At 41.6% G+C, this 11,413-nt stretch overlaps 2 protein-coding genes across 2 annotated transcripts in view; one reads left to right on the top strand and one right to left on the bottom strand.

The window, feature by feature from the left end:
• Nucleotides 1-233: 233 nt before the first annotated feature.
• LOC106870583 (hydroxymethylglutaryl-CoA synthase 1) overlaps nt 234-11,413 on the top strand; it is a 149,447-nt gene continuing 138,267 nt past the window's right edge. Inside the window, exon 1 of the mRNA XM_089343939.1 lies at nt 234-371. The gene's annotated coding sequence lies outside the window, so the exon portion shown is untranslated. The remainder of the gene's footprint in view (nt 372-11,413) is intronic.
• The window catches only part of LOC106870588 (apolipophorins), a 74,607-nt gene continuing 66,460 nt past the window's right edge, over nt 3,267-11,413 (bottom strand). Inside the window, exons 31-35 of the mRNA XM_089343937.1 lie at nt 10,502-10,714; nt 9,521-9,889; nt 7,666-7,964; nt 6,180-6,245; nt 3,267-4,669 (exon numbers count right to left, since the gene is read on the bottom strand). Of these exons, the coding sequence (XP_089200063.1) occupies nt 4,601-4,669; nt 6,180-6,245; nt 7,666-7,964; nt 9,521-9,889; nt 10,502-10,714 (1,016 nt within the window). The 3' untranslated portion in view covers nt 3,267-4,600. The remainder of the gene's footprint in view (nt 4,670-6,179; nt 6,246-7,665; nt 7,965-9,520; nt 9,890-10,501; nt 10,715-11,413) is intronic.

Raw genomic sequence — 11,413 nt, 5'->3', positions numbered from 1 at the left:
TGAAACAAGTAAAAGAGTATACAATAATCCTTCTGAGATCTCAGAAAATTTTTTCTGAATCTTCTGATTCTTTTAACGTGGTGGTTTCCTGGTATAAAATTGATATTAATTAATATAAAATTTTATTTTACCCTATTATGTTAATTAACGATAATCACTTTTCTCAAAGCTGGTAAATTCGATGCAGAAATTATTTTCTGCAGAGATATTTCCGGATTTAGTGCGCGAAAACTAAGACGTTTGAATATTTACTCAAAATAATTAATAAAACCGTGTACACGTGTTTTCATTCATTGGGGACAGCTTACACACGGTTGTGTTGGGTTATAATCGTTATGATAGTCTGTACTGAGAAGAAACAGATATTTTCGGTAAGAAAGTATTGGTTTTGAAATTATGCTCTAAAGATAACTTATTTATTTCTATAATTTTCACTAATCTCGCCCGTTTGTTTTTGCTTCGTTGAATTTTTCTTTGAAAATTTTTAAGTGAACGTCTAGCACATTAGCAGTCCACTTAGTGATCTTTATATATATATCCCTCGCAAACATAAGGACACAGGGAATGTGTCAAGGCCGACAGGAAGCGGTCCAGCTTCCTAGGGCGAAATAGCAGTAGTATTATTCCCTTATTGGGACTGTCGCGTTAAGTTGACAGTATACAACTACTTATATATATATATATATATATATATTTGCAGGGTGTCCCCAAAAGATGTACTCACTCTTTGACTTCCCAGTACTCATGCATTTTGTGTTCAAGTAGATGTTTATTGATAGACATACAATCCTAAAAAGTTCAATTAAATTCAGGAAAATAAATGGCGGTCTTTCGATACTAGTTCACCACAACTCCGGTCGATACGCGCACGCACACTGATTACATAATCGTCTAGTGTGTTTATGCATTTAAAGTTTCAGTTCGGATGGCACCTTACTCACTCGCACCTTGGCCACACGTTTGCCGCAGTACGAAGGCAAGAGCACCCATTCCTCTGTCCTTATTACCTCTGTGGAGTGCTTTACTTGCTTCCCCCTCCGTTGTGAAGCGCACCTCCACAGTGGCATATCTCCTCCCTATACTGATTACATGATCGTATAGTGTGTTTATGTGTTTAAAGTTTGAGAACTGTATGCATCTGAGGGGGAGAAGGTTTGAGTTTCTATTTAATGTTGTCTTTTCATATTTTCAAGTCATTGAAAAACAAACGCACTATACGATCATGTAATCAGTATGCGTGCGCGCAACGAACGGAAGTTGTGGTGGACTAGTATCGAAAGATCGCCAGCTTTAAGCTTATAAAATATTATTATTCAGATTGGAGCCTGGCGTAGCCATCTGGTTCGCCAGTCCTCAGTCAGATCATCCAACCCATGCTAGCATGGAAAGCGGATGTTAAACGATGATGATGATTTACAGAACTGTAAAAATTGACACTGCTTACCAAAAACCATCGCATATATTACTGTGTGTATGTGTGTGCGTTTATGTCTGTGTCTGTCCTCCACCACTGCTTGAAAACATGTTGGTGTGTCTATGTCCCCATAAGTCAGTAGTTCAGCAAAGGGGACCCATATAATAAGTACCAGGCTTAAAAAACAATAAGTACTGGGGTTGATTAATTTGACTAAAATGCTTCAAGGCGATGCGAGAGCATGGCCGCAGTCTAATGTTTGAAACAAGTAAAAGATATATCTCTCTCCTCTGCCTACATACTTCCTTTCTGTGAACCACTGAAAAGCCATTCCCATGAATTGAAGCGGACACACCTGTTTAGAAAGTTCTATGCGGATGAATAAATTCTGAACAACAGCATAACCTTGAATTCAATCAATAAAAATTTCTTCACAACACCTCTCCATCACAACCCACTTTACAACCTAATAACTCCAGAAAATTTTTTATCTCTATATAAAGGCAAGGTTTGGAGGCGCAATGGCCCAGTGGTTAGGGCAGCGGACTCGCTGTCGTAGGATCGCAGTTTCGATTCTCAGGCCCGGCGTTGTGAGTGAGTGTTTATTGAGCGAAAACACCTAAAGCTCCACAAGGCTCTGGCAGGGGATGGTGGCAACCCCTGCTGTACTCTTTCACCACAACTTTCTCTCACTCTTACTTCCTGTTTCTGTTGTGCCTGTAATTCAAAGGGGTCAGCCTTGTCACACTGTGTCACGCTGAATATCCCCCGAGAACTACGTTAAGGGTACATATGTCTGTGGAGTGCTCAGCCACTTGCACGTTAATTTCACGAGCAGGCTGTTCCATTGATCGGATCAACTGGAACCCTCGACGGAGTGCCAACCACAAAGGCAAGGTTTAACATAATGCGTCAGAGCCTAATGATGGCTTAGCTGGCAGAAACTTCGAAGTTACTGTCAATACTATGCATGTTGATAAATTTGTACTCTACAAAAGTATGGAGTAGCGTTTCAGATTAATGTAAAATTGCTTTTATTATAACCAAACATAAAAACCAACATATTCTTTTATTCTTTTGCTTGTTTCTCATTTGACTGTGGCCATTCTGGAGCACCACCTTGAAGGGTTTTTTAGTTGAACAAATCGACCCCCCCAGACTTAATTATTAAGCCTTGACTATGAACCACATGGTTCTGGGTTCAGTCCTACTGCATGGCACCTTGGGCAAGTGTCTTCTACTGTAGCCTCAGACCGACCAAAGCCTTGTGAGTGAATTTGGTGTAGACAGAAACTGAAAGAAGTCCGTTGTATATATATATATGTGTGTGTGTATATGCGTGTGTGTCTGTGTTTGTCCCCCCAACATCGCTTGACAACCGATGCTAGTGTGTTTACGTCCCCATAACTTATTGGTTCAGCAAAAGAGACCGATAAAATAAGTACTTGGCTTACAAAGACTAAGTCCTGGGGTCAATTTGCTGGACTAAAAGGCGGTGCTCCAGCATGGCCACAGTCAAAATGACCGAAACAAGTAAAAGAGTAAAAGAGAGAGAGCACCTGTAATTCAAGGGGCCAGCCTTGTCACACTGAGAACTAGATTTAGGGTTTGTGTGTCTGTGGAATACTCAGCCATTTGCACATTAATTTCACCAGCTGGCTGTTCCACTGTGCGACCAGCTGGAACACTCGTCTTTATAACTGATAGAGCAGTAGCTGATGTTCAGTTGTTAAGCGAAATGGAAGAATGAAGGATATGTTGTGGGTTCAAATCCAACAGTCGTTCAAAGTCAAAAGGGAAAGAGAAAATTTGCTTTTGGTGATTGAATGAGAAAAAAAAAAAAAGAACAAAATATTTTCAACAAATTTATTCATGAAATTTATATATAAAAGAACAAAAACAAAAGACAAAATAATGTACATCTGATTGATTGATTGATTGATTGGAAAAAAAAATAAAGATAGTAGGGGTGGGGGACAGTGGATGGAAGGGTGTTGTGGAGGAGGGGCATGGAATATTTTTTTTGGTCAAGGATTTTATAGGATGGGACAAGGAAAAGCAAAAACAACACAAAATAAAACATTTTTCATCATGGAACTTTAGTTTGCAAAAGGAATTACAACTAATAATAATAATAATAATAATAATAATAATATTGATGATGATAATAATAATAAATAATAATAATAATAATAATAATGGCTTCAAGTTTTGGTATACGGTCAACAGCTTTTGAGGGGAATGGGCAAGTCATTTACATGCCACCCTCCAGTTCTTAGCATGTCATTTTATCGACCCCCCCCCCATCACCTCCTGCCCCAAAAGGATGAAAGGCAAAGGATTTGAACTCAGAACATAATGATCCAGAAAGAAACACTGCAAAGCATAGTTTTTCCAATGCTCTAATTGATTCTGCCTGCGTAGCTACCTTAAAAACAACAACAACAATAATCATAGTGATAATAAAAATAATAAAATAATGGTTTCTCATTTAGGCATAAGGACTGAAATTTTTTTTTCTTTTCCAGAGAAGTGTTGAACAATCTAATTGGCCCCTGTCCTTGAAAGGATGAAAAGCCCCCCAAAAAAGCAAAAAAAAAGGGCTGACCGTAGCAGATTTTTGAATTCAGAATATAGAAAGCCTGTACTAATACTATAGGATGCTTTTATCCAATGCCCTTACTTAAACCCTAATAATAATAATAATAGATAGATAGATAGATAGATGAGTTCTTAACTTTTGTATACGATTACCAAATTCCATCACTAAGGTAAACATAGCTGACGTAATCCATTGGCAATCGTATACAAAAGGTAAGAACTCATCTTTCTATCTATTACATTTCTAATGAGTTATCAGTCCTTTATATAAACTAATGATAATAATAATAATAATATTATCCCAGTTGTTATAGGTGCATTGGGAACTATCCCTAAAGATCTGATTGAATGGATAGAGGAAATAGGCATGAAACCCAGTTTAGTACACCTGCAGAAGACAGTGTTATTAGGGACAGCTAGGATACTGAGGAGGGTCCTTGGCGTCTAAGGTTACTTGTTGTTGCCTGATGTTAGGATCTTTTTCTTTTCCGATAGTCTGAGTGTATATGAATAATAATAATAAGAAGAAGAAGTGTGATATAAAATGATGCCAGCGGAGATACTGGAGGCGAGAATGTTGTTCTATCACGTCCTGTTTTTGTGGGGTCGATTCTTGGCATTGGAAGGAGTTTTCTTGAAACGTTTCCAATACATCTGAAAAAGAAAAAGAAAAAAAAAACATGAAAAATCTTTTATTCTTTTTGCGTATATATATATATATGGCAGTGAAACATGGGCTGTAACTGCTGAGGACATACGTAAGCTCGCAAGGAATGAAGCCAGTATGCTCCGTTGGATGTGTAATGTCAATGTGAATACCCGTCAGAGTGTAAGTATCTTGAGAGAAAAGCTGAACATTAGAAGCATCAGTTGTGGCGTGCAAGAGAGACGATTGCGCTGGTATGGACATGTGGTGAGAATGGAGGAGGATAGCTGCGTGAAAAAGTGCCACACCCTAACAGTTGAGGGAACCCGTGGAAGAGGTAGGCCCAGGAAGACCTGGGCTGAGGTGGTGAGGCAAGACCTTCGTACATTGGGCCTCACCGAGGCGATGACTACGGACCGAGACCTTTGGAAATGGGCTGTGCGTGAGAAGACCCGGCAAGCCAAGTAAGATCGTTGCCAGTGCCCCTGGACTGGTTCTTGTGCGGGTGGCACATGAGATGCACCATTTTGAGCGTGGCCGTTGCCAGTACCGCCTGACTGGCTCCTGTAGGATTTTCGAGCGAGATCGTTGCCAGTGCCCCTGGACTGGCTTGTGCGGGTGGCACATAAAAGACACCATTTCGAGCGTGGCCGTTTTCGTGCGGGTGACACGTAAAAGCACCCACTACACTCTCTGAGTGGTTGGCGTTAGGAAGGGCATCCAGCTGTAAAAACTCTGCCAAATCAGACTGGAGCCTGGTGTTGCCATCCGGTTTCACCAGTCCTCAGTCAAATCGTCCAACCCATGCTAGCATGGAAAGCGGACGTTAAACGATGATGATGATGATGATGAAAAAAACAAATAGTAAATGAGTATATGCATATATACGTACAGGTATGTGCATACCGACATCCACCTGTATGTATAGGTGCATATCTGGGTACAGGACATTGCAAACAAACGTAGACGAGAAAACACATGAGCCACATAGAGAACATTCTACTTCATCAGCTACGTGCAATGGCCCAGTGGCTAGGGCAGCAGGCTCGCGGTCATAGGATTGCGGTTTCGATTCCCAGACCGGGCGTTGTGAGTGTTTATTGAGCGAAAACACCTAAAGCTCCACGGGGCTCCGGCAGGGGATGGTGGCGAACCCTTCTGTACTCTTTCACCACAACTTTTTCTCACTCTTACTTCCTGTTTCTGTTGAACCTGTAATTCAAAGGGTCAGCCTTGTCACACTCTGTGTCACGCTGAATATCCCCGAGAACTACGTTAAGGGTACACGTGTCTGTGGAGTGCTCGGCCACTTGCACGTTAATTTCACGAGCAGGCTGTTCCATTGATCGGATCAACTGGAACCCTCGACGTCGTAATCGACGGAGTGCCAACAACGCCTAGCCATAAACAAAACCGAGATCAGTGAAAAAGCTTTATAGATGGAAGGTTTCTGCACAGTTTTAATTTGAGGACCACCCAGCTGTGGAGAAACGGTTGCTAAAATGTTGCAATACTTACACTAAACTGTTCCTTTATGCTTTCATCAATGGTTAATTCTTGCTGGAAAAATGTTTGTCCAAGAGACTGGATAAAATACAAGAGGAAGAGAAAGAGAGAGTGAGACTGTTTTCTATGCACACAAATCATCATATCATCATCATCATCATCATTATCATCATCATCATCGTTTAACGTCCGCTTTCCATGCTAGCATGGGTTGGACGATTTGACTGAGGACTGGTGAAACCGGATGGCAACACCAGGCTCCAGTCTGATTTGGCAGAGTTTCTACAGCTGGATGCCCTTCCTAACGCCAACCACTCAGAGAGTGTAGTGGGTGCTTTTACGTGTCACCCGCACGAAGGTCAGTCAGGCGGTACTGGCATGCACACAAATATATTCTTTTATTCTTTTACTTGTTTCAGTCATCTGACTGGCCATGCTGGAGCACCACCTTGAAGGGTTTTAGTCGAACAAATCAACCCCAGGACTTATTGTTTTTTTTAAAGTTTGGTACCTATTCCATTGGTCTCTTTTGCCAAACTGCTAATTTACGGGGATGTAAACACACCAACACCAGTTATCAAGCACTGATAGAGAAGACAAATACATTGATGCATTCATATACATATCTACAAAGGGCTTCTTTCAGTTTTTGTCTATAGCCCTGAGTCAAGCTCAATTTGCTTGATTGATTAAACACTTCAAGGAATTTCCTAAGCATGGCCACATCCAGATGACTGGAAAAAGATAAAAGATAAAGAGCAAAGATGTATATATATATATATATATATATATATATATACACCCTAAATTCATAAAATATTTTCACATATTAATAGGTGGTGCTGAAAAGTTCCTGGCTTTGGGTCAAAGAAAGTACAGGATGATAACTCTTTTACTCTTTTTCTTGTTTCAGTCATTTGACTGCGGCCATGCTGGAGCATCGCATTTTAGTCAAGCAAATCGCCCCTAGGACTTATTCTTTGTAAGCCTAGTACTTATTCTATCAGTCTCTTTTTGCCAAACCGCTAAGTTATGGGGACGTAAACACACCAGCATCGGTTGTCAAGCGATGTTGGGGGGACAAACATATGCACATACATACATAATATATACATACATATATACATATATATATATATATATATATATATATATATATATATATATATATATATATATATATATATATATATATATATATATACAACGAGCTTCTTTCAGTTTCTGTCTACCACATCCACTCACAAGGCTTTGGTCGGCCCGAGGCTATAGTAGAAGACGCTTGCCATGATTTTATTCAACATATTCCCCTCTCAGATTCACACACTTATTGCAGCAGTCCTTCAGTTTTTCTAAGCTCTGTAAAAGAACTTTGAAGGTTGGTACTCCAGCCAGGCCTTCGCGATACCCCTAAAGCCAGGAACTTTTCAGCACCCCCAAGTAACAACAACAACAACAACGACAAGATTTGTGCAAAAACAAAAAACACAACACTCACAAAATAAGAAGAGTCTGATACATGAGAGCAGCGAGGACACTGGGGCTGGGCCAAACCCATGTCGCTTATAGTACATTGGCACTGCAAACATGGGTCCACTTGTACGGAATCGGCAATACGCTGTGCAAATCTTGATACAAAGCTTGGTCGTTCGGATTGCTTTCCAAGAACTCTGGCATCGAACAAAGAACCGTTCGATGCAAGAGCAAGCTGTCCATAATAGTCCTTTGGTATTTGAATGGAATCGAAAAGATCCTGCTTGACTTCTTTTCTTGCAAAAGCCTGGTTTCTGTCGATTCCTGGAAATTTGAAAAAAAAAAGGGAAGAATAAGGAAAGAAAATAATTATGTAGCTTACCACACAACAAAATGTCATTTCATTTACTTATTTAACCTTTTGTAGTTCACATTGTCGAGGCGCAATAGCCCACTGGTTAGGGCAGCAGACTCGCGGTCATAGGATCACGGTTTCGATTCCCTGACCGGGCGTTGTGAGTGTTTATTGAGCGAAATCACCTAAAGCTCCACGAGGCTCAGGCAGGGGATGGTGGCGAACCCTGCTGTACTCTTTCTCCACAACTTTCTCTCACTCTTACTTCCTGTTTCTGTTGTGCCTGTAATTCAAAGGGTCAGCCTTGTCACGCTGAATATCCCCGAGAACTACGTTAAGGGTACACGTGTCTGTGGAGTGCTCAGCCACTTGCATGTTAATTTCACGAGCAGGCTGTTCCGTTGATTGGATCAACTGGAACCTTCGACGTCGTAAGCGACTGAGTGCCAACAGTTCACATTATTTTGTCAAAAGTAAGGCGGGGGAGGTGGTAGAGTTGTTAGCACAGCGGATGTAATGCTAAGAGGTATTTCTCCCATTGCAACATTCTGAGTTCAACTTCCGCCAAGGTCGACTTTGCCATTCATCCTTTTTGAGGTTAATAAATTAAGTACCAGTGAAACACTGGGGTCGATGTAATCGGCTAGTCTCCTCCCCACAAATTTCAGGCCTTGTGCCTATAACAGAAAGGATTATTCTGTCAAAAGTAATGCCTATTTACTCTTTACTCTTTTACTTGTTTCAGTCATTTGACTGCGGCCATGCTGGAGCACCGCCTTTTAGTCGAGCAAATCGACCCCAGGACTTATTCTTTGTAAGCCTAGTACTTATTCTATCGGTCTCTTTATGCCGAACCGCTAAGTTACGGGGACGTAAACACACCAGCATCGGTTGTTAAGCGATGGTCGGGGGACAAACACAGACACACAAATACACACACACACATATCATCATCATCATCATCATCATCGTTTAACGTCCGCTTTCCAGGCTAGCATGGGTTGGAATATACATATATACGACGGGCTTCTTTCAGTTTCCGTCTACCAAATCCACTCACAAGGCTTTGGTCGGCCCGGGGCTATAGTAGAAGACACTTGCCCAAGGTGCCACGCAGTGGGACTGAAGCCGGAACCATGTGGTCGGTAAGCAAGCTACTTACCACACAGCCACTCCTGCGCCTATGTGAATTTATTCACATTGTTTTGAATTAATCATGCATTTATCTTGTTGCTCTGAGATTCTGATTATGTGATTGCTTCTTTATAGGAGAACATTAAAGCGTAGGTGTAAGAGTTCAGAATCTAGCTGATTTCAACATAAAACAGGTAGAATCTTTTGGCCGGTTATGACCAGTTTAAATGCTAAAAGGTTAAATCTGAATACAAAGTAAAACACTACCTGTATCTACCCACCACCTCCATATTCTTTCTAAACAACAATAATTGCATCAGCAGTCACAATGATTGAATTAACAAATAATGGAGTGGAAGACTGCGGGAGAGAAGAATTATTTCAAACTCACCATACAAAATAGTCTTGCTGTTCCTGTTTTGAGTGTTTCTGAAGGTGTAGTCTTGGAGTAGATGTAATGCTATGTCCAGCTTCTTAAGTTCTTCAAATGCCTCATAATAATTAGCAGTTTTCTCGACACTCGCTGTGCAAGAGACGAGTACAATTGTTCTACGTAGACCAGACCTGAATGGGTACTTGGTTGCAAATCGGACAGCTGCCATGGGATCGGAACCGGCGAAGCCATCGTATTTGATTTCTGGCAGGATGTTTGAGAAGCTCCCAGCAGAGAACAGCAGCACGGGTCCCATTGTTCTTGCATATTGTTCCGGCATGTTCTTTCCACCGAAGCCCACCAGGCCGTATCGGATGTGTTTCATTCCTGGAAATAAAAAGAGGTGGAATGGAAATGGATTTAAGAAAGGATTATACTGCCCTGGATCAGAAGAAGGAAAGATAAAGCTGATCTCAACATGACCACTTAAATACTGGGAGAGCAAAAGAGAGAGAGAGAAAGAAAGATAGAGAGAAAGAGACAGAGGGAGAGAGAGAAAGAAGGAGACAGAGAGAAAGGAAGACAAAGAGGGAGAGAGAGAGAAAGGAAGAGAAAGAGAAAAAGAGAGAGAGAGAGGTGGCACCTATGAAACATTTCAGCAAAGGGCTCATCAAACCAATGCCGGCGCAGAAAAGGAGACGGAAAAATCCTACAAATAAAACCAGATGGTTTCATCCTACCAAGCACTGGATTGGAAGGACAGGAATAATTGTCTTGCAGTGGAAGAAATACATGGCTACTCCAACTGGAGAGAGAGGAAGTAAGAGAAAGAACAAAAGAGAGAGAAAGGAAGAGAAAGAGAAAGAGGGAGAGAGAGAGAGAGAAAGGAGAGAGGTGGCACCTATGAAACATTTCAGCAAAGGACTCATCAAACCCATGCCGGCGCAGAAAAAGAGACGTAAAAATCCTACCAATGAAACCAGAGTGTTTCAAACTCACCAGATTTATAAAAGGTGTCATCGAGGGATTGAGCAAGGTCTTTGATTTCATTCGCTGTCTTCTGGTTGCATTTTCGTTCCTCCACAACGAAGACGATATCAGCAGAGTTTTTCCTGTCCCAGCCTCTCCTTCTGCCATCCATGTCAACGGTGACTGAATAAACAGTTTCCTCGTCCGTCGGTAGCCAGTAGCCAGTACTCTCCGGGCATGAAACTGCAATGACCAATCAAAACTACGATATCATCATCTGGGTATTTCCATATATGGTAGTGGCTGTATTAATTAGTGTTAGTGGTGGTAGTGGTGGTGGTGGTGGTGGTGGTGGTGGTTGTAGTGATTATGGTGGTAGTAGTAGTGGAAAAGTGTGATGGTTGTAGTTATGGTGGTAGTGGTGGTAGTGATTCTGAGGGTGAGGTGGGAGTGGTGGTTGTAGTAATGGCAGTAGTGGTGGTGGTGGTAGTAGTGGTGATAGTGGCAGTGGTGTTGATGATGGTGGAAGTTGCAGTTGTGGTGGTGGGGTTTGGTGGTAGTGGTAGTGGGGGAGTTGTTGTTGATAGTGGTGGTGGTGGTGGTGGTGGTGGTGGAGGTTGTTTTTGTTGATAGTAGTGGTAGCTTGAAGTGAAAATGAAATGTAAACCTGGCAACTTGTGAAGCATCTTACACCACCTGATGAGGCTCTTTTGCATCTGGTGCCATTACATCATTCCATACCCACTAGGGAGCAGTGCCGAATGAACTCGAAACGATTGTTGTGCTCATAAATGCTTCTAGTGACGCTCCATCTTCCGTATTAATCATTTAAAATATACCCTACATGCACCTTGGAATTCTGGATGTAGATCCAATGACGAACACACAGTATCGCCGATGACACCGGATAGCCATAAGTGGTGAACATGTTCTGCAGACACT

The sequence above is a fragment of the Octopus bimaculoides genome, chromosome 28 (genome assembly GCF_046866305.1).
Source record: "Octopus bimaculoides isolate indiv1 chromosome 28, ASM4686630v1, whole genome shotgun sequence".
Classification (NCBI taxonomy): Eukaryota; Metazoa; Mollusca; class Cephalopoda; order Octopoda; family Octopodidae; genus Octopus; species Octopus bimaculoides.
Note: the sequence above shows the minus strand (reverse complement) of the source record. Positions and strands in the feature narration are given on the sequence as shown.